General features: G+C 42.2%; 2 protein-coding genes across 2 annotated transcripts; one reads left to right on the forward strand and one right to left on the reverse strand.

The window, feature by feature from the left end:
* Positions 1–1,170: 1,170 nt before the first annotated feature.
* atxn3 (ataxin 3) lies at positions 1,171–3,428 on the reverse strand. The gene is made up of 11 exons (XM_015970095.3): positions 3,315–3,428; positions 2,771–2,935; positions 2,637–2,681; positions 2,470–2,555; positions 2,322–2,388; positions 2,153–2,240; positions 1,947–2,076; positions 1,711–1,874; positions 1,451–1,607; positions 1,313–1,374; positions 1,171–1,237 (listed from the first exon to the last, which is right to left on the reverse strand). Exons 1-11 carry the CDS (start codon positions 3,336–3,338, stop codon positions 1,185–1,187), a joined length of 1,041 nt encoding a protein of 346 aa, XP_015825581.1. The 5' UTR covers positions 3,339–3,428; the 3' UTR covers positions 1,171–1,184.
* On the forward strand, positions 3,408–22,863 carry ubr1 (ubiquitin protein ligase E3 component n-recognin 1). Its single transcript, XM_015970091.3, has 47 exons — positions 3,408–3,515; positions 6,052–6,311; positions 9,086–9,164; positions 9,531–9,641; positions 10,485–10,612; positions 10,687–10,825; positions 10,921–10,983; positions 11,097–11,220; positions 11,307–11,414; positions 11,506–11,594; positions 11,662–11,760; positions 12,939–13,096; positions 13,232–13,331; positions 13,426–13,554; positions 13,826–14,006; positions 14,093–14,145; positions 14,227–14,337; positions 14,426–14,491; positions 14,569–14,670; positions 14,764–14,827; positions 14,901–15,025; positions 15,103–15,155; positions 15,250–15,352; positions 15,435–15,483; positions 15,557–15,711; positions 15,802–15,901; positions 15,978–16,081; positions 16,151–16,231; positions 16,315–16,496; positions 16,568–16,776; positions 16,874–16,970; positions 17,053–17,205; positions 17,294–17,394; positions 17,477–17,570; positions 17,639–17,787; positions 19,539–19,594; positions 19,687–19,783; positions 19,906–19,973; positions 20,123–20,270; positions 20,365–20,452; positions 20,751–20,887; positions 20,966–21,074; positions 21,148–21,204; positions 21,290–21,367; positions 21,449–21,619; positions 21,738–21,839; positions 22,219–22,863. Exons 1-47 carry the CDS (start codon positions 3,471–3,473, stop codon positions 22,358–22,360), a joined length of 5,217 nt encoding a protein of 1,738 aa, XP_015825577.3. The 5' UTR covers positions 3,408–3,470; the 3' UTR covers positions 22,361–22,863.
* Positions 22,864–22,993: the final 130 nt, after the last annotated feature.

Here is a 22,993-nt window from a genome sequence, read left to right on the forward strand (position 1 = left end):
TCCCACACGTTCCAGAAAATATGTAATACGAACCATTCGACACAAACATCTGACTCAGGCTATTGCTTTCAGCAATAAAACAGCATTTTTGAAATTCCTCTTTGGATTTTCTGGATGATTTCTGAAAATTCTCAATGGATCAGTCTTTCAGCCACGACAACATTAATGTAGACCCACGTCACCGAAGACTCCAATCAGTGCAATTTAACGAGTGCTTTGGGGGCTGCGACATGCACGAGTAAAGGGATAAGCTATTTCTGAGTGTTGATAGGCAGCATGTTTGATTTAATGTATTTTCTTACCATCACTAAATAGTTCAAAACAAATTCTAGCAATACTTGAGAAATAATTAACACGGATGTTATAAAACCGGACATGTCAGACATTTCTAACAGTAAATGATCCCGCTGTGCTGGAAAAAGACAAAAGGGGTCAGTCTGCCGGTGACATCGTTGCTCCCAGGAGAAAAATAAAACGGGCGCTTTAACAAGAGACATTTAAGAAAATAACAATCTGATAACATCAAAAATATACTGCTCTCTTCAAACGTTCAACATCACCAGAAGGAAAAAGACAGATGGTGTCAGGAATACATAACCTGTTTGTTTTAGCGTTTCTGACAGGACAAAAGAACTATTGTGCAATAAAACAAAATGACTGACTGAAACTGTGTTTTAATTACTTGTGTGTTGCACGAAAAACCGCTACAAAATCAGGAGGCTTTGTTGTTTTCCGTAAAGCTTTAATCTAAACGTTGGTCTCATATTGCTTCTGTTGAACGCCTTTTCGTTTTACCTCTCAGCAAGTAAGGACATAACTTCCACGTGTTTAAGAAAAGAAACACAAAACCAGGATATAAAACTGTACGATAGAAATAGAAGGCGCCATGGTAAAAAGGCAAATTGCAAACTTGGATTAAACTGCATCGTGAGTCTTCTCCGGTCCAGTGGCCGTGCTTTCTAAAAGATTCAGATGAGAAAGTGCTGCCTTTTCTTTGTCGTTCTTCTCTTCCTCAGTCAGTGACTAACGAGGCGGGAAGGGGGCGGGGGAGTAACCACGTGTCAGCCTTCTGACTGCCCTTATGTTTGCATTTGCAAAAGGTTAGAAGAAGGAGCAAAGCCACCCCTGAGAGGGGAGTTGAATCCAGGCTGCAGGTAAACAACACGGACAAAACTTTCACCACTTTATTGGATGGGAGCTTGTTGTTGGTCCTCCTCAGAGCCAGTGTTTACTGATCCTGGTGGAAATAAGAGCCACAGGTTAAACGAGTCATCAAGTCACATGACTTCTGAACTAAGTTAGATTTAATCACCTGGATCAGCCGCTGAATGTTTGTCTGCTTGTTGAGGAATGCTTGGCTGAGCTTGTTGCTGCCTATAAACACAGAAACATCTGTTTTCTAAGTGGGCAGAGCTCGTTTAGGGATTTAAACAGTCGTTGTAGATCTTACCGATCGAAGTAGGCTCGTCTCCTCTTCCTCAGCTCTTCGGCTGTAAGCGTCTCGTTTTGGCCTTCTTTTTGTTCTCCTGTAGTGCTCTCTGCTGCCTGCCCTCCAGATTTTACACCCTCCCCTTCACTGTCTGACATCCTGTTGCTCATCACTGCTCCTGCAGAAAGACAAATGCAAATAGTTAATTTTACAAACTAATGTTTAGAAGTTTAATACAAGTTTCAAACAGTTTTAAAACCTTCACATGGCACACAATTGACCTTGCATGCTGAGCTGTATGGCTCTGCGTAGATCAGCATCTTCATCTTCCACATCCATGTCCTGTCTACTGAGCGCCAGAGCTCTCTTCAGTTCTTCATCTTCACCCACAGACTCATCCTCAACACCAAAAACCACCTCTGTCTGGCTCAGAGCAGCCGACCTTCTGCTTACAGCAAAACGCACGAATCAGACGAGTTAAACAAACCAGAACCCTTGTGAACAAAATGACACACACCCCGCACTCGTCTGCGCTTCCTCCTCTCCGATGAGCCTTGGCCGCTGCTGCTGATGGACCCTCATGATCCCAAGAATCTGCTCTGCCTCACACTCAGGGAGATTCCCTCGGATCACAAATATGGAATACCCTGCAAAAAAAAAAAAGAACTAATTTAATCATCTTTTCTCCAGTTCAACCTCTAAATGTACAGTTTCTGATGCTACCTTCTTGTTGTAGCTGTGCAAGGAAAAGTGCTAAATATGTGTCTGATATCAACTCTGGTCCTGTCAACAGTGAATTCAGGTTAAACCACTGCAAAGGAAACAGAGAATTTTAGTGAATCAAGCTGCTATAAGACAAGTATGACTAGGTAAGTGAGTGAGTGCCACACACCTGTTGTCCAAGTTTGCGTATAGTAAACCAGTGCTCCTTATAATTGCAAATGAAGGCTTTCTCATTTCTGAAACACAAAGTAAGCATCAGCTTAAAGAAATGAGAGATCAGGATCTTCTATCATAATGTTTCCACATTAAAACCTTACACTGGGTTTATCATTAGGCTCTGGTACTCTCGACTATTAAAGAGGAGTAGCTCCAAGCCCCAGACTCGAAGAGCATTGCTAATCACCTTGAAAATATTGAAACAAGAGTGATATTACAGAAGAGGACATGGATTTTAGAAGCAATAAAAAGATAATTGTAAACTCACTTGTATTGAAAAGAACCCACTATCATCCATGTTCCCAGAGGGTTGCTTTAAACACATTTTCGAAAGAAAAACATGAATAAAATTACATTTTTGATAACATTTTGTACCAATATGTACCCTCTGTCTCATAACACCTGTAAAAAGGTCCTGTACTCCTCACTAGCCATTCCCCCCTCTGCCATCCTCATCCTCTCCTCTTCATCAAGCTGATGAGCGATAGAGGACAGGTCCACAGGAGTGAAATACTCGCCCTGCAGAAGGTTGTTGAGGCAGTGCTGGGCACAGAGGGAGCCCTCTTGCTGCAAACAAAGGATCAGGAATGTAACAAGCATCCAGCATCAGCTGGACTTCTGGAATAAAGATGCTCAACCAAAACAAACACATGTAGCAGCTAGCCCAACGAGGACCCAGCCAAGCAGAGAGCGATTAACTAACAAGAAAACAAAACCCCTACATGACGCCAGGAATAGTTATCATGTTAAAAATCTAACTTTTCACATTCTCTGACTAGCAAGTGAATTAGCGTATTAGCAGTTTGTACAACAACTCCATCACAAACGCCTCGATAGCGGCTACTTAACTGGTAAAACTATTCAGCAGATCGAGCACCGACACCGCTTAATCAAAAATCAGTAAATATAATCAGGTAAATTCGTGTTATAAAATGTTTAAACCTACTTTCTCATGAAATATGGAGTCCATATTCAGCTTTCTGTCAAACGTTCAACTCTCTAACCCCCGCCCCTCACTCGCCCTATCGAGAGGAGACGCCCCCTAGCGGGCGGGCGTGCGCGCGGCACAGTGCTGGACGCCTCTACTTACGGCAAATGGAATATGGCGGACAGTGAGAATTCCATGAACAGGCTGGAGCTGAGTCAGGTATGATGTTCTCTCAGCTAATTCCGTTGACAGCGCTTTCTGAGAGTTTGTGGCAAAACGACGGAGTTTAAAATAAAAAAAAAATCATGTGTAATAAGGTTTTACTGCATTATGGTAGAAGGTTGTTCTTGCCAGGCTAATAATAGTCGTAGCCGCCAAGGCTAACTAGCATTAGAGAGGCATCACGCTGTTTATTACGGATAAACCGACTTTATTTTTACTTCTTTTCGGGATAAATTTAGTCTTTTTCCATGAGAAATGATGTAAGTGTTTGTCTTTCCCCTCTGTGCTTACACATGACATTTAAAATGCTTAGCCTGAGGTCCTGAATGCCTTTTCCGTTTATTTACAGTGAAAGTAAACTAGTCTACTGTTACTGTGTTGTTATTCATATTTAGGTTTACCTGTTCAGATATTTTCGCCTCCCAAACACCAACATAATCACGCATTTTTAAACGTCCTAATGTAGTTACAGCCTTTGTGTTTTATTATTGAGAAATCCGTCTAATGTGGTTTTTGTTTTAGTTTCGTATAAAATAAATTATTTCAGTTTTATTTTCAAAACCGAAATATAATTTTTGTATAATTTTACTTGCTTCATCCAATCCATTGTATTATTTTCAAGGTGTTCAGTTGGTACACAAAAACATATTTGTTCTGATGATGCATATTTATGTAAGTGAACCTAAACAGACTCCTGGCGTGGATGTACCATACACTCACCAGTTTGTTTAGCAGGTAAACCAGTTCAGATGCTTATTAACACAAACAGCCAATCAGGTGGTAGCATTTAGACATGTGGACATGATGAAGTTTTGTCTGATTATCTGGGGAAGAAAGGGGATTTCAGTGGTAATGAATGTGGTTTTGTGCTGGTGCCAGGCAGGCTGGTCTGAGTGTTGCAGTTTTCATCATGATATTAGCAAAAGGTTGCATCTCAACTTCAGCTGCAACATTCATAAATGTTAGGTTAGACTTTGATGTTAACAACTTGAAAACATGGATCCATCTTAACGGTTCAGGCTGCTGGTGGTGATGTAATGGTCTGGGCCCGTACCTGATTATTGTTGGCGATAGTGTCCATACTTGTGTTTCCACACTGGACCCATGCTCTGACGGCTACATCCAGCAGGATAATACTACAAAGCTCTAATCATCTCAAAATGATGTTTTATTCAAGCCGCTACAGTCACTACATCTGAATCGAATTAATCACATTTTAGAAGAGGAGACTCACATCACATGTTTTCAGGTGACAGATCTGCATGAACTGCTTGATAATCCTATTATCTAAATATAGACCAACATCTTTGTATTAGGTTTCCAGTGACAAAAGGCAGTTTTGAAGCAAAGGTTTACTAAGGTGTAGGGATGTCCCGTTCCGATATCGATATCGGCCCAAAAACAATGTATCGGATTATATCGAACGGCATTAAAAATCTCTGATGTAAGCGGTCTGTTAAGGTTCACATTTTCGCAACCAACTGTTCATACTTAATGTTATTGGCTCTTGTTCTCCGATTGAGTAAAATCACTTGATCAAGCCTTTCATACATTGCACACTAGGAAATAAGTAAAAATATGTATGATTTGTGCTGATATCGTATCGGATTGATATCGGTATCGGTCAACACTGAAGACTGCAATATTGGTATTCAGAAGTGGAAAAAGTTGTATCGGGACATCCCTACTAAGGTGTACCTAATAAATTGGCTGGCAGATGTATATTTGTTGTACTAAATGTCACATGATGCGATTGAGCCTAGATTAAATAAAAATATCAGATTGTTGTGGAATTTAGATATAGTCGATTTACTTCTTTGTTTTTGCTACATACTTCTCTATGTAGTAAAAGGATGCGTATATAAGCGTTTCACTGCCAGAACTGGTTATCTTGTTTTCTATTGATTTTTTTATTCATCCCAGGAATTTACATGGTTTTCTCTCATTATATTAGTCCTATTAGGCCTATAATGGACTGGAAGGGTTCTCCCAGGAAGGATTATCCATCAGCGTTGGTATAGTCAATGCGCAATGTTTTATTACGTTTCTACAGATTCATCAGCTGTTCACTGGCTTTGCTCTTGGCTCCCTTTAGATGTTAGACACCAGAGTTCAGCCCAGTTGCCGCTGTCAGAGTAAAGATGCATGACTCATTCTTGCCTCATTACAAAAAGTTGCTGGAAACCAAAGTTTTTCACTTTGCTGCATTATTTTTGCACGTTTAATTAAATCAGTTAAGTTTAAAATTCACCTGAGACCTGCATAAAATAACTCAATGATGAGGATTTAAAAAATATATATAATGTAAATGAATACACATATTTTTATGTTAATTACAATTAAATTAATGTTGTTATTCTTAAAAATCGAAGGCACGTTCATTCAGTGACCAGATTAACAAAAACTCTCCAGTCTAAATAATTCAGATTATTTAACTGAACAGTAAGATGTTTTATTGCAGGTGTTTTTTGTTTTTTTTTTGCCAGTGGTGGTCAGATCCCACATCGTTTCCTCCTCTGTTGTCTTCTCTAAGGGATGGCTGGAAGCTGCAGACTGCAGAGCCGAACTGCTCCGCCACCTGAAGGAGCAGGTACCGCAGATCTTCTGTCTGAAGAAGGAGCCCTGCCTCCAGGAGGAAGAGGAGCTCGCCCAGAGCCGCCTCCTTTACCCTTTCGAGTGTTTCCTGTTCGGAGAAGATCCTGAAGATGGTCTGGAGAAGCTCAAGCAGGGCAGCACCTCCTCCCAGCTCTGTGGGCGTGTGTTCAAAGAGGGAGAGACTGTCTACTCCTGCAGGTCTGGAAACAGAAAAAACTCTGTACTTCTTCTAATACGCTAGTTTGAAGTATTTTACAGTATTTCTGGATTTTAAAACATTCCTTTGACCATCTGATCTTGAGAGATTATTGCTTTAGTGTAAATATAAATGATTCTAAAGACATAACAGGTGTGTGTGTTATTGTCTGAGGCTGTCCACCTTAAGGCTTTTGGATCATGTGAAAAAATAACAAACATCTAGGAGAAAAAAGCACAGTAGAGATCAGCCCTTTGGCTATTCCACCCCTAATTGAAAATTTGTCTATTTCTGCACTCACCAGAGTTAGGTAAGTGAGAAAAAAGCATTTTGTAACCAGTGCAGTAAATCTGCTAGTCTGGTAGCAGTCCGTCTGCTTTAGCTTAGCATAAACAATGGACATGGAAAGCGTAAAATAGCATTTTGTGTGCAAAAGTGATTAAAATGACTCAATAGTGATACCAATTATTCCTGGTGAGCTCAATAATCATGCAGACTGCAAACTAAAAGCAACAAGTAACAAAAAGGATTTCCAGGAGCGGACTTAGGATTGGGACTAAAGGCTGACCGATATGGTTTTTTTAAGGCCGATACCGATTTTTAAAGAATTTTGTGCCGATATCTAAAGCTGATCATTAAGGCTGATATACAGTATGTACACGTTTTTGCAGCACACTGATTGTGAATGACAACTGAACACTCACTGTATGAACTTCAAATATACAACAAACCCAAAACATAAAAAAAATCGGTGTGTTGGGGTCCTTCGGACCATTTCTTCCATCTAGTAGTGGTGGCAGTTGGCCACACAGGTGCCTGATTTATTTTAATTTTTATCGGCTTTTAAAAATAATTTCGGCCGATATAGAAAATATTGAATCGGGCTGCGCAGTGGTTAGAGCTGTTGCCTTGCAGCAAGAAGGTCCTGGATTCACTTCTCGGCCTGGGATCTTTCTGCATGGAGTTTGCATGTTCTCCCTGTGCATGCGTGGGTTCTCTCCGGGTACTCTGGCTTCCTCCCACAGTCCAAAAAACATGACTGTTAGGTTGATTGGTCTGTCTAAAATTGTCCTTAGGTGTGAGTGTGTGTGTGCATGATTGTTTGTCCTGTGTGTCTCTGTGTTGCTCTGCGATGGACCGGCTCTCTGTCCAGGGTGTACCCCGCCTGATTGCCTGTTGACCGCTGGAGATGGGCACCAGCCCCCCCCGTGTGACCCTGCGTGGACAAAGCGGGTTCAGAAAATGGATGGATGAATATATCAGCCGGCCGATATATCAGTCGGCCTCTACTTGGGATTACTTCACGACAAAGCACTGCTGTAACCCGCCACTGCATGGCACATGGATATAACACAGCGGTTTAACAAGCCTCCGGCATCCGTAAACGAACACACACATTAGCCACACTTAAAGCTTCTTTCCGGAGTATTTCTCTTATCCGATGGCACCATCTAGTGGCTGACAAGCATATCACACAAAAACTCTGTTGCTCTGTTTTTTTAAGATGGCAACTTCACATTTCTGTTAATAAATGTTCTTCTGTAGCCGACAAACAGAGCTAAAACACATTGTTTAATGAGGATTATCCTCATGTCATGCTGTGTTTTCATATATTTATATTTTAAAGACTTACTTGTCCATGAAAAGTTCATCAACTCTGCATCAGCCGAGGTACTTCCTTAAATTTCAAGCAAGTAGGCAGTAGTCTAACGCTATTGGTTAGTTCTGGTCGGTGCTCAGTTTCCTATTGCATAAAGCTCTTTGGCAGGGGGCGTGCGTAGCAACAACAACAACAACAACAACAAAGACGTATCGCTTACATTATATCACAGTACATGATGAGATAATCACTTTTACGGATTTCTGACAAATCATAATTTCTGAAAGGCGAAAATTCCAGAAAGCTGCTTTAATGCTTATAGTAATTTATATTAGCAACACTCAATAAATTAGATTTAAAAAGACCACTTATGGATTGTAATGATGCAATTACAATGCTGTTGTGTTTTGGCCGCCGCAGGCTTTTTCGACGCTGCGTTATAGCCATGCGCTATACAGCGGCGGGTTACAGCCGTGCTTTGTCGTAATGTAGTCCCAAGTCTAAGTCGGCTCCTGGAAATCCTTTTTGTTACTTCTTACTTTTAGTTTGCAGTCGGCATGATTAGTGATCTGACCAGGAATAGCTGGGATCATTATTGGGTCATTTTAATCACTTTAGCACACAAAATGCTAGTTTCTGCTATTGACTTTCATCGTTTATGCTAAGCTAAAGCAGACGGACTGCAACCGGACCAGGAGATTTACTGCACTGGTTACAAAATGCTTTTTTCTCACTTACCTAACTCTGGCGAGTGCAGAAATAGACAAAATTTGACTTAGGGGTGGAATATCACTTTAATACGCAAAAGTTGAGATTTAATCTGCAGCGGCACAGCGTTCAGGCTGTTGATGATAAATAGTTAATGATTAAACTCCCAGGTTTCTGTGAGACTTTTAGTAACGATGGATTCAGACACGTTTCTGGGACTTTTATCCTAAAGTGACTTTTTATGTTTTAATTAGTTTTACTAATTAAATCAAAATGAAAAGGAAATAAAGCAACAGTTCACACAGATTCAGAGTTGACTGAGAGGGAAGGCGAGTGTTGCATTAAAATAAAACAAATTTAAAATATTTCTTTTGCTGTTGTCACTTTATTTCAAAGTAAAAATAACTTTAATTTTATTTATAAAATTTTGAACAGGGATATGTCATTTCATGTTGATTTTGTTTCCAGGGACTGTGCGATAGACCCTACGTGTGTTTTCTGCATGGACTGCTTCCAGGACAGCGTGCACAAAGGCCATCGCTACAAGGTCAGTCTCTAACTGTAAACGTCATTATCACCTCACAGTTGTTATTCATCCATTAAAGTTGTAACAAGTCAAACCCTTAGAGGAGAATTCTGAACGTTTTCATTAACGATAAAATAAAATGCTTTTTTTAAATCGCACATTTCACTTCCTGTGTTAAATTCGTACGTGTGAACCATTTTTGGACGTTATTTAGGTTAGTGATTGTTGGGCTTGTCAGGATTTTCATGTGTTGCACACTTGGTTTCCCACAGTTAAACCAAACATCTAACTTAATTACTGGTGTGTGTGTGTGTGTGTGTGTGTGTGTGTGTGTGTTCATTATCTCCCACCCAGTGACTCATCTGTTTGCTTTATTTTCTTCTAAAGATGCACGCCTCTTCAGGCGGGGGGTTCTGTGACTGTGGCGATGTCGAAGCCTGGAAGATAGGCCCCTGTTGTTCCAAACACGACCCGGGAGCAGCCGTTGCCATGGTAACGGTGAGTTACGTAACAGAGCGGAAGCAGGGATGTGGGAGTCATGTTCCTGTCCCGTTCTGTGTCAGTGAACCCCAGAATGCTTATTTTCTCATCTTAGTAACGAACACCGCCGTCCTGGCTGAGACTTCGACTCAGTGGATGAGGAAAAGTGTGTATGTGTGTATGTGTGTGTGTGTGTGTGGATGTGTGTGTGTGTGTGTGTGTGTGTGTGTGTGTGTGGTTTTCTGTTTACAGTGCATGGATGCTGTTGGTTTGACTCTGAGCAGATGCTTGTCAGACCTTTTGTTTGCTGATTATTGTGTTTAGGTTTAACCCTGATAAGATCACTCTCAGGGATCATAAGCAGGCCTATACCTTGATGCCTCTGGGTGTGTGTGTGTGTGTGTATGTGTGTGTTTCCATAAACAGCAGGTGGTCACCAGGTTCGGTCTGACAGCCTGCTTGGTGTTTGCTAAACCAGATCTGAAGCTGTTTTTTCTGAGACGAGCAGCCGCTTCACTGAGAACGTTTAACTCTCTAAGGCGTGGTAGCGCTCGTTCCGATTTGACGTCACACGCTCACATTATTACAACACAGGAAATTACATATTTAGGCAAGGCAGCTTTATTTGTAGAGCACTTTTCATACACAGAGGCAATTCAAGGTGCTTTCTTTAGCGCGAATAGCACGAACATTAAAATCATGTGACACAAATAGATTTAAGAATCAGAAAAAAAGACAAAGGGTGAGCAGTTACAGTGCAGAAGGTGCAGCATGAGAAACATTCATTCAGAGGCTGATGACTACATGAAAGTTTTGATTTTAAAGCTACTAGAGATGGTATATTCATCTGCTTCTGTGCAGGATGATTGTGTGCTGCAGCCTCAGCTGTATGAACGTGCGGAGCAGCTGTTCCGGGTCCTGCTGTGCTACATGACAGATTTTCTGGTGTGGGAAGAGTCCTTTGAGCTATCCGCTGCGCTACAGCCTCGGTACGACCCCCGTCGGATGTCATACTCATACGGTCGCCTCCACTTAAACTGAACTTGTGTCTGGATCCTTGCAGGACCAAAGAAAACGCTTTCTACTGCGTCCTGTACAATGACGAGCACCACTCGTACGACCACGTGATCTACACCCTGCAGCGCTCCGTCAACTGTGGTCAGGCTGAAGCACAAACACACACAGCACTTATCGATAAAGAGGTACCTTGTGCTTTCCTTTTGACTTTAGGTTTGAGTTCATATGACGAATAGAAGGGAGTTGGTCAAATTGATGGTGGTTTTTATTTGTTGAATAGGGCCGGCGGGCGGTAAAGAGAGGGAGCCTTCGTTCCTGTCTCCAGGCTAAAGATTCGATCAGGGTAAACACTCCTCTGGCTCTTTGCCAGTTTAGATCTCAGTTTTAAGATGGACATAATAAATGATTGCTGCTGTGCAGATTCACATTTCTTTTTTATTTATTTTTGGTTTGCAGGCCAACTCTGAGCACATTTCCACACAGCCGCTGCGCGTGGAGATCCTTCATGCAACAGTAATGGCTCATCAAACCTTTGCACTCCGCCTGGGATCCTGGTTCCAGAAGATCATTGGTTACTCAGGTGCTGCAGCCACTGTTCTCATGCCCAGATCACACAAACATTAAACGTTTGCATCCTTGCACTTACTTGTGCGGCCTCTTCTGCAGCTGGCTTCAGGCACGCCTTCTGCCAGGTGGCTTTAGAGCCAAACTCAGACCGAGATCTGCCATGTCCCATCAGCAGACTCATGCTGCGCGATGCTAAGATGTATAAAGGTAAGTTACCTTATACTGGATTTTTCTACATTCAAGATCCTAATAAAATTTTACAAAACTCTAACTCAGGAAATATATTTTATTTTATAAGGAGCTCGCAAGATCGTACACGAGTTGATCTTCTGCAGCATGCTAATGGATGCTGAGTTCAAGAGGCTCTTTGCTATTGAGTTTACAAAGGTGAGCAAGCACAGATGCATTTTCAATGTGTTTGTTCTTTAAATGAATCGTCTTTTGTCTTTTTCAGCACTACATGCAGCTGCAGAGAGACTTTATCAACGATGACCATGACAGAAGTATATCCATCACAGCTCTGTCTGTTCAGATCTTCACCGTTCCCACATTAGTGAGTCTGGTTTCCTGCTGGTGAATAATCTCTACTGGATGAACCGTGGTGCTAAATCCTCTCTGTTTGATGAACTCTCGTATTACGTGTTGCTGAATCTACATAGCCTTTTTGACTCTTTGCTGATTCATCGCTGCCTTTCCAATCTGGACTCTGACCAGGCCCGTGTGCTATACTGGTTCGAAATCGAAAATGTATCATCAAAATTTCTGGCTTTTACCATTATCAAGATGTCAAGAAATTTGATAATAAAAAAAAAAATGTGTGTCTAGGTTGGCCCATCTAGTGGACGACTTTTGTTTCTGCTCATACCAGAAGTTATCGCCCATTTATCGTTATCAAGGTGAAATCCTCAATATATCGTGATATTGATTTTAGGTCCTAGCCCTACCGGCTCCTACTGAAAAACTGTGTTTATTTCTGTTAAATACACTTTTAATACGCTTTACTGATGAATTGCCTAGACAACATCTGGAACATCCGCAGCGGGAAAGCGTTTCAGCGATGACAGATTTCACCGCTACACACTGACTTTACAGTGAATGAGAAAAGTCAAGTGAACAAGGGGAGCCTTAGTCTCCTCCCCATCCAGTAAGCTCATGGGTCCCTGAACAAAAAACAAATTAAAGTAACTTTTTTGTCAGTAGGAGACTCGTGGACCAGAAGCAGATGGATGTAACTTCTGCTATGTAGCACGCTAACCGCTAAGCTAGCAGAGGTAGCTGGTCCAAAAATGCATGTCTATCACATGAAAAGTATGCATTAACACATACACAACGTGACTTTCATGTGTGTTTAGCACCTTTGGCTAAGGCCAGACTAGCCTCTTGTTTGTCCCCCTCGCTGCTCATTGGATGCTAAAACCTCGGGTTGAACCGATGCACCAGGAAGAAGGGGTGGCTGCCAGGACCGATTCACAGCACAGACGATGCAGTTGTTGTTTTTATGTACAATCTTTGAAACCGTTAGTGTAAAGTACGTCATGCTAACCGTTACCAAAATACGTTAACAAACAGGTTTTTATTCTAAATGTTTTCATTATTCTGACGTTTATCTTGCTAACAGATGTAGCCGAGCAAACAACACATCCACAGACCGGCTCAAATACAGTAAAACCGAGCCCTAACTGTGACAGTACTATTCACCTCTGTTCTCTCTCACCTGTGTCTCCTTCTTAGGCCAGGCAGCTCATCGAAGAGGGAAATGTCATTAAAGTGATTGTTGCTACGGGCATGGAGCTGCTGCACGAACATCTGGATGGCAACGGTCGATTTTTCTTCCAGGGCTACAACTCTGAAAAGTTCTCACGCATCCAGGTTATCTTTCACGACCTCAGGTGATTAACAAGCTCCGACAATGATGGGATTTCAAATAGAACATGACCATTTTCAATAATAACTTAGTAAGTTATGGAGCCCAAATGTGCTAAACCATAGCATTATTGGTTAAGTGAGTTTCGTTTGTCCTTCAGGTACATCCTCATCAGTAAGCCGTCGGTTTGGACTGAGGAGCTGCGGGAACAGTTTCTGGAAGGGTTCAAGGATTTTCTTGGGTTTCTCAAATGCATGCAGGTGCAAACTATTCCAACTGAGTTCATTATTTAACTATTTGATTATGTTGATGTAAAACCATATCCTAAATAACTCTGTGGATTTTTAACACCAGGGAATGGAGGAAGTGAAGCGGCAGCTGGGTCAGCATATCGCCGTGGAGCCCGAGTGGGAGGCTGGTTTCACTCTCCAGATTCAGCTTCGCCACGTTCTTGCCATGTTTCAGGATTGGTGTTCTTCTGATGTGAGCCGCTACGCAAACGTCCACTGTCACATTTACGGCCGTGCATGTGCATTTGCATAGCGGATTGATAAAACTAATATTTGCATGAGCAAACCTTCAGATACGTGCTCATTCCACTGTTCTGAATGAATAATTCTACCGATACCAGCCTAAAACGCACACGAGCTCAAGTTAAATGTTGCATATCAACATTAAGAAGCTTTTACCCATTTATTCACCTGAAGGAGAGAGGTTGCTCTTCTCAGTATTCTCATAAGAGTTCCTTTCCCAGAAGGAGATCCTGCTGCTCACATTCAAGGAGTGCTACTCGGTGCTGAAGCAGTGCAGCAATCAGCCATTCCCTAAAGAGGCCACTGACTACTACATGTGCAAACACATCCTCCACGTTCCACCATATAAGGTCTCCCAGGACCCGGTCAGCATACACCTGCCCATTTCCAGGCTGCTGGCTGGTAGGGGAACTTTAGTCATTTACAGTTAATAATAATTTCTATATAAATGGGTCAACTTTGACTTTTCTGTGTTTTGTGATTCATAGGCTTGTATGTGCTTCTGTGTAAAACGGGGGCAATCGAACATCTGGATAATGTTGTAAGTGACTGGAGAGGATTTCTGGACTTTTGTGGCCGATTCAGTGAAGAAAGGATTTTAATGTGCTTGCGTTTGTTGCAGGAAAGCTATGACTTCACTCTGCTGGCAGAGCATCCTCTGCGGTGTGTGGTGTTGGCTGCACAGGTCTCGGCCGAAATGTGGAGGCGAAACGGGCTGTCGCTAGTCAGCCAGGTGAAACGCTTGTTTTCATTCACCTAAATAAGTCAGTTAGATGTTTTCTAATGAAACGTGGTTCGTTGTTTTAATGTCACACACACAGGTCTACTACTACCAGGATGTAAAATGCCGAGACGAGATGTATGATAAAGATGTCATCATGCTCCAGGTGAGTGTGTGCGTGTGCGTGTGTGTGTGTGTGTGTGTGTTTATTTAACAACATGAGCCTCTTTCTGTTTCCTGCAGATCGCTGCTTCCAAAATGGATCCAAACCACTTCCTCATGCTGATCCTGCTGAGATTTGAGCTTTTTGAATATTTTAACGGAAGCCGTTCCAGCAAAGATCAGGCAAGTGAACATCAGCCTGGACTAAAACTTGTTTTATCGCCAGATTTTATTATTATTATTATTATTATTAATAGAGGTGAACTGGATTTCTAGGATGAGTTGATGCAGTGGAATCGTCTGACAGAGGAGATGCTCTTCCTGCTGATTGTCGTCTTTGGTACGGTCTCACGTTCAGCATTATTTACTTTACTGACAGGAAGCTAGACGTCTGACTGTTTCTGTGCGTGCAGGTGAGCGGTACATTCCTGGGATCGGTCAGGTCACCAGAGAGGATGTGACCACCAGGGAGGTCATCCACCTTCTGTGCATTGAGCCCATGGCTCACAGCACCCTGGTCAAAAACCTGCCAGAGAACGTAGGCATCATTAAATCCTGAAATACACCTCGTCTACGTTTGCAGATGTAACAAAATCAGGTTTTGTTTGTGTTTAGGAGAACTTCGAAACGGGCCTGGAAGCTGTAATAACCAAAGTCGCAACGTTTAAGTACGTTAGGATTTTAAAAGGTTCACAGATTTTGACTTGAGAATGTTCTTTCTTGCATCAAAGTTTAATCAGCATTTTCTGTTTTGACGTTTAGAAAGCCGGGCGTGTCGGGACATGGGTTGTACGAAGTAAAAAAAGATTGTCTCGCTGAGTTTAATCCTTTCTTCTACCATTACTCGAGATCTCAGCACAGCAAGGTAAGGGCGGCGTCTCGGTCTGAGCGGACCGGCTCCAGAGTGGCTTTAGGGTAAATGATTATTATTTTCATCATGATCTCAGGCAGAAGAGTCTCAGAAGAAGAGGAGGGCTCAGGAGGGCAACGATAAAGGTGACTGACTAGCTCCACTTCTGATAACTAGTTGATATTGACCTCTCTGGACTAACGGTGCGTCTCTGCTCAGCTCTTCGTCCTCCGATGCCACGAGCCTTTTGTCCAAGGTTCTCCAACGTAGTGCAGCTGCTTTGCTGTGATGTTTTTGTTTTCGTTCTGAGACACATCCTGCAGAGAGCTGCTGAAGACCTGCCAACACACTGGACCGAAGCCATGATCCAAAGGGTAGGTAATGCACTCATGTTTAATTTTTATTTATTTATTTATTTTCCTTTTATCAGCTGTGAATTGAAACCATTCCATTTTTGCATGCAGGCCCTTCACCTGATTGGCCAAGCACTCCTGGAAGAGAAGACACAGCTGGAAAGCATCACTGTGGAGGAAGTGACCTTTGATTTCAGTCTTAAAGCGCGGAGTGAGTGACAACGCAGTCCGTTTGTGACTTTCCTGTTAGGTTGCTGTAAATTTGCGACACGTGCTTGTTCTTGTAGTTCTCGGTTCAGAACATGGCAAGTCGGTGTTCCTGTTGTTGTCCAAGATCAAGACTTTACTTTCACTGGAAGCTCAGAAAGACATGGTCGTGTGGCTTCTTCAGGTGGGCTGGAGTGAGTCGCTTAAAGTGCCTCTTCATCGTTTTCACGTCTGATGGGTTTGTTTCCTGCAGATGTTTGAGATCATCAAGTGCCTTAGAGAGAAGTCCAGTCCCACAGTGTCAGTGAGCATGGAGACAACCAAACCAGAAGAAGTAAACGGAAAACAAATAAAAGCGGGGTTGAGGTTTGGACGGGGTGACTCTGACTGATTTTCCTGCTTCTCTTTTAAACCCAGAGTGCTCAGGACAAAGAGAAAGCTGAGAGGAAGAGGAAAGCGGAGGCTGCGAAGCTCCACCGACAGAAGATTATGGCCCAGATGTCGGCGATGCAGAAGAACTTCATTGAGTCGAACAAGATGCTGTACGACAACATGCCTGAGAGCGGGAACCAAGGAGAACCTGTTGCATCCACTGAGCAGTAAGCAGAACCTCCAGAGTACATCGCATTAGCCATATTCATTCTAAATCTGGTTATGTTTGTTTTTTCAGTTGCACCATGGAGCAGAGGGAGCTTTGCATAGCTATTGGACCTCAAAGAGGACCCACTCCAGCTGAAAGGGAGGTGCTCACCTGTATTCTCTGTCAAGAGGAGCAGGAGGTGCTGCCTCAGGCTCCAGCCATGGTGCTGACTGCATGTGTCCAAAGGTCCACAGTTCTGACACAGTGTAGAGGAAAGATCCCACCAAGCAGGATGGATGGTCAGTGTCCTGTAGCTAGTCCTAGGATCTAACTTGGAAGAGTCCCAGCTGTATGTGGACATCTGTGAACATGTTTGTTGTGTTTGTCACTGGAAAGGCTCAGGGACATATCCTCTCTTCATGCCTCCTGATCTGGCCGTGGGGACCCACACTGGGACCTGTGGACACGTCATGCATGCTACGTGTTGGCAGAAGTGAGTAAGAGGAGGACTGCTGTTGATTTCACTCAACCTTTTAGATGCACATGACCTATTACAGCACCATCGTCTTTCTCAGATATTTTGAGGCTGTTCAGAGTACCACAAGGAACCGTCTCCACGCCGAGCTGATTGTTGATCTGGAGAACGGAGAGTACCTTTGTCCTCTGTGCAAGTCTCTATGCAACACCGTGATCCCTCTCATCCCGCTAGAACCTCTCACGTTTAACTAGTACGCCTTTTCCTTGCATCTCCGTCAGTTTGCAACTTTAGTTGTTTTTACAAACATGATTACGTTATTTTTTCTGTTCTTCTGACAGTGAAAATGCAGAGATAATTGGGCAGAATTTGTCGTTGCCTCAATGGATCCAGGTCCTCACCGCCAGGATTAAAGGCCTCAAGTCGGTTATGCAGGACAATGGTGAGAAAATCACAGAGCATCTAAATGACACGTGGATTTAGACTTAAAACCAAATATTTGATGTTTGTTGTTTTTTTTAAAGACTTCAACCCTGATGGCAGCAGCGGGACTCCTGGGCTGTGTAGTGATACCCAGGCAGACTTTAGATCCATTCTGTCCTACGGCGTACAAGAACCGTGAGTGACTTCATCAGTATCTTCACTAAAAATCAAGAACCCTTCTGAATACTTTGTTTGGTTCTCAGGAGGAAGTTCTCAGACAGCATTGCAGAGATGCTGGTTGTGTGTGCCACCACGGTCCACAGAGTGGGATTAAAGACGCCCCCCAATGAGCTCTGCCCACGCGTGCCCCTCATGGCCTGGAACACATGTGCTTTCACTATTCAGGCTATAGGTAGAGTCCTGTTACTTCGTGCATTCTGCGTTTCGGTAACACTCTAGGGAACACAAAGGAACCATTATTTGCTGCCAATTAATATGCATATTAGTGGACTACTAAGTCTGAACTAGTCATTAGTAAGCACTTATTAACAGCTTATTACTAATGCCGTAATTCTAAAATTAACAGGCCGTAATTTAAGAGTTTTATCAAAAATAAGCCATTCATAATGGTTTGTTAACTGAAAGTAAACGGTTTGTTGCTGAGTAACACACTAAGTAGCTCAAATCCATATGTGGCTTTTAAAGAAGTAATTCAGGGGTAAGATATTCTTTCCTTTAAGTGGTTAATTAATACTCAACTACTAGTAATTAGTTATGAACAAAATCTGACTTTAGAATGGGGAACATATTCTTGCTTACAAGTGGTTAATGGATTGTTGTTTAGGCGCTATTAACAGGTGGAGTTTGGTGTTTATTTAGATAATACCAGAACCTAATATTTTTGGTTTTTATTGCAGAATAACTATTCCCCCTGAATTACTTCTTTAAAAGCCACATATTGATTTGAGCTAATTAGTGTGTGCGTGTTAGGTAATTAAATGTTAGGTAATATTTCATCTCCATAACACTGGAACCTAAAATAAACACTCATGACAACAAGGATGGCATTTTACCCTGAGTCCCCAAAATAATGGAGAGTTAACGCAGGGGAAAACCTCCTCCGAGGCTTTTCCCACATCACTCCCCGTATTCTCAGTTAGCCAGGGGTTTTATTTAGCAAAGGATGGAGAAGGCGGGGCCTTCTCACAGGGTATCCGCGGGTCCTTAAAAAGTCTTAAAAAGTCCTAAATTAGCTTTTCCAAATTAAAAATCCTTAAAAATGACAAATAATCCTTAAATCCAGTTTCCAAAGGTCTTAAATGTGCAAAGACCCAATAAACAACATTCTTTTATTTCTATCAAATTTTCATGAATTTCTAGTTAGTGTTCAGCATTTTTTGTGTATGATGTTGGCGTAAGCAGAACTGTACACATTCAGTTGGTTGTGAAAGGGGGATATTTTTAGATGAGCACATTAGCTGGTTAAGCTAGCGGGAGCTTGCACCATGGGGAAGTGCAAGTTTATTGGTAACTGGATGGCTAATCCCACGTTGGCGGCGACGTGGTTAGCACCGGTTCCAGGCAATAGCTGGAAGTTATAGCTTAAATTTAATTTTAAAAAATTGCTTGAATTTGGTCAAAATGGCCTTAAAAAGGTCTTAAAAAGTCTTAAATTTGCCTCCCTTAAACCCGCAGATACCCTGTTCTCAGGTTACAGAGGTACAGAGGTTTGGTTGGAATCAACATCCTTGACTGCAAACGAGCTTCTCTGCTCAACCTTTCATGAACAGCCACAGTTTGCAAACACAGAGATTCATGAAGTGTTAATAACACAAATTGGGCATCTTTTAGGCCTCAAAAAGGTACAATTATAAAAATACCCAACAGTGCGTTAATCAGCAGCAAACCGTTTACTTTCAGTTAGCAAACCATTATGAATGGCTTATTTTGATAAAACTTAATTTACGGCCTGTTAATGTTAGAATTACAGCACTGGTAATAAGCACCTAACAATAGCTTAATAATGACTAATTCAGACTTAGTAGTCCACTAATATGCACATTAATTGGCATTTAACTAATGTTTAATTTGTGTTCCCTAAACTAAAGTGTTACCTGCAGTTCATGTGTGCATTTATTAAAACAGATGTGTTTGTCTGCACAGAAAACATTTTACAGGAAGAGGACAAACCTTTGTTTGGATCCTTACAAAACAGACAGGTTGGAGAAAACGTACCTGAAAGTAGGAAATGTTCAAATAATGTCTTGTTTGGGAGGTAAGTTTGGAGTTTTCTTCTGTTTTTCTTTTCCAGACTGCAGGTCTGAAGGCGATTGTGCAGTTTGCAGCATCACAGAGACTTCGGAGCGCCCAGGCAGTTATCCAGAGGCACTTTGCAGATTTGATGGGGGGTATGTGGTCCATGAAAGAAATGCTTTCCAAATGCATCGTACAAGATACCTCTCCAGAGGTTATTGGTTGTATTTAGCTGTAGTTTTACCTGCTTTAAAAAGCTCTTAACTTCTCTTCTAAGTTTTGCTTCCAACCATGAGCAGAAAAAACACACCTTCTGTCCTGGAAGTGGACTTCTTCCATCTCCTGGTAGGTCTCTCTTTAAGAAACCAGCTCCTGCTTCATTTGTTTCCTTCTAAATTTACCTTATTATTTAGTTTAATTAAATCTCACCATAAAAACATTAAAAACAATCCTAAATAAGACAAATACAAACATTTTAGTGCCTTTCTTGTCAGGTGGGACTGGTGCTGTCCATACCCTCACTGTATCAGGAAGAAGGAGTCGACCTACAGCCGTCCTCCATAAGCTCCGCCTTCAACAACCTGTACATCTTTCACCTGGTCACCATGGCCCACATTGTGCAGGTTCTCCTGACATCTACAGGTAAACAAATCTCCTGCCTCCCTGTTTGATTTAACTATTGGCTAAAGCAAATGTGAAAGTCAAAACTTGGCTTTTGTTTTTAATTTCTTCGCAGATTTTCCTGCTGTGGGAGATGGGGAGGAGACACAGGAGGCCAGAGCAGCAGCAGAGTTGTACACAGCCGTATCACAACACACTGGAAGGTGCTTTTTTTTTACTTATTATATGTTCCCAACACACTTTCTGACTTGATTCTTTTAAAAAAAATGTTTTGTTGTTGAAATAGCTTCACTTCATGACCTCTATTGCTCCACCAGAACCCTCTTGTTTGTGAATATGCACTTTAAAAGATGCTCTCTTGCTTTTGGGCTTCTGCAGGAGTTTTATAAATACAGAAAAATAAAGAAGAAACTAAACAAAACAGGCAGAGGGTTTACTTTCTTTTTCTCTTTGATGAACCATACCATTTCTGACAGCTTTTTACTGTTGTTTGCTCCTCAGGTCCGTTCCAGATTTGTCCGGCAGCGCTGTTGCACAAAGAGTTAAAATGGGAATTGAGCCTTTTCTGCGCTGCGCTGCTCTTTTTTTCAACTGCCTTACAGGAGTCAATCCTTCAGAGGAGCTTTTCAACACTCCTGGTTAGTCAAATGCAAACTTGATTTTAAATACAGTCTGGAGAGCTCTTTGTAACCAGGCTGATGTTTTTTATGTCTCAGTAATGTCTCAGGGACAGATGGAGACGCTCTATAGCTACTTGGCCCTTCCTGTAAACGTGTTCCAGCTCTTCCAGGACTACAGAGACTCCGTTTCACCTCTGCTTCACAGGTAAAAACTAAATAATCTTCTAATTAATGACATAGGTCTGCAGTTTTGTAACCAAGTGCTCTGGCTTGTTTAGGTGGTGTCGAAGTCCGGCTATAATCAAAGCTCTGCAAGGCAAAGGGCAGATGATCAGGTTAATGCAAAACTCTTCCATGTTTCTGTATTTATTCTGATCTGGAATGAGTCTCCTCTAAAAGTTGGTCTGATTCTTTCCACAGATATCCAAGGAGAAGGAATCGCTTGATTGATCTTCCTGAGGATTACAGTGTTCTCCTCAATAAAGCCTGCCATTTTCAGTAAGCCTCAAAGTTATTTTGTTCACTGAACTGCGGAAGTTATTTTTGGTACTACCGCCGTTCGGACTTTTCTGTTTTTAGGTGTCCAAAGTCCACAGATGACGAGAGGAAGCACCCGACACTTTGCCTGGTTTGTGGAGAAATGCTGTGCTCACAGAGCTCCTGCTGCCTCAGCCAGCTGGAGGGGGAGGATGTGGGCGCCTGCACGGCTCACACGGCCACCTGTGGGGCCGGAGTCGGCTTGTTCCTCAGGTGAGATCAAACGCTCTGCGGATTAGAAACCAGTTGGATCACTTTAACTCCTACAATCATAACGAATGACGAGTAAGTGTCTGGTGTGTTTGAGTGACGTTTGGTTTAATGTTACCAGGATAAGAGAGTGTGAAATCGTCCTGATGGCGAGTAAGACTCGAGGCAGCATGTACGCAGCTCCATACTTAGATGATTACGGGGAAACTGATCATCATCTGGGGTAAGAATTCCTCCTGTCCTTAAAATAATTTTTGTTGTTGCTTTTATTCTATTTCTGAAAATTCACGGACTCCAGCAGGGTGAAATGCAATTCGGAAAATGTATTTTTGTTACCAGTACCTACTGAATGTTGTGTTGTAAGGTGCCTTGGGGGGTTCTAGGACAGTAGAGGCCATTTTACTAAACTACATAGCCACAGCTGTCCTGCGGCACACTAACCGAGCCAATGAGAGCCACCTGTTCTTGTCATCACCGTAGTATAAAGCAGCCCGGGCCCATGCCAACATGAACTCTATGTGACCTTTGTTTATCGATTCACACCAGCTACCTAATTTAAACTAGCTCTGTTCGCGTTCTGATTTATTCATTTTATTTTACAGAAGAGGCAATCCGTTGCACCTTTGTCCAGATCGCTACAGGAAGCTGAACCAACTGTGGCAGCAGCACTGCATCCTAGAGGAAATTGCCCGCATCCAGGAGGTGGTCAATGTTATGTTTGCCTTTGAATGGCAGCTGGTGTGACGGCTCCAGCAGCGGTGACCAGGTTTTGATCACATCTGCAGAACACGCTTCCGTTCCCAGACCAGTACTCCCAATGCCCACACGTTTCACATAATTAAAGCCTCCTGCAGTCCAAACAGGCCCGCTTCCAGAGAGGTGGAACATCATGGACGGTGGACTGCAGTCGCCTTGTTCCAGTTTGATCGCCTGCAGTCAGGACGAGTGTTTTTTTTTTTTTTGCAGAGTTTCTCATTGAAAAAGTGAAAGCATCAAACAATCTCTTTCAATTTTTAGTTCATGGATTTAATTTCCTCAGTAATGCAGGGAGTTTTCTGTATTGTATGATTTGATGCATTTATTCAGGTTTGACGTTTTAAAGGAGGGGAGGGTCTAAGCATGATGGAAACTCTCTTCTTTTGCTTTCGCCTCTTATTTGTGTAGATGCTGTAAGTTATAGACCTGTAAGCTGCTGTCGACCTTTCTCATGTGTAGACAGACACAGTAAATAAAACCTATAAATATCAGAGCCTGTTTTGATTTCATCCTTATTCTAAGAGATTCTAAAACTAATCCTTGATTCTAGATTAAATAATCTGAAAGGCTAATATCTATCATCAGGCATATTGATGGATAATCCTTGGGATAAAATAAGAT

This window comes from Nothobranchius furzeri, chromosome 18 (genome assembly GCF_043380555.1).
Source record: "Nothobranchius furzeri strain GRZ-AD chromosome 18, NfurGRZ-RIMD1, whole genome shotgun sequence".
Taxonomy (NCBI): Eukaryota; Metazoa; Chordata; class Actinopteri; order Cyprinodontiformes; family Nothobranchiidae; genus Nothobranchius; species Nothobranchius furzeri.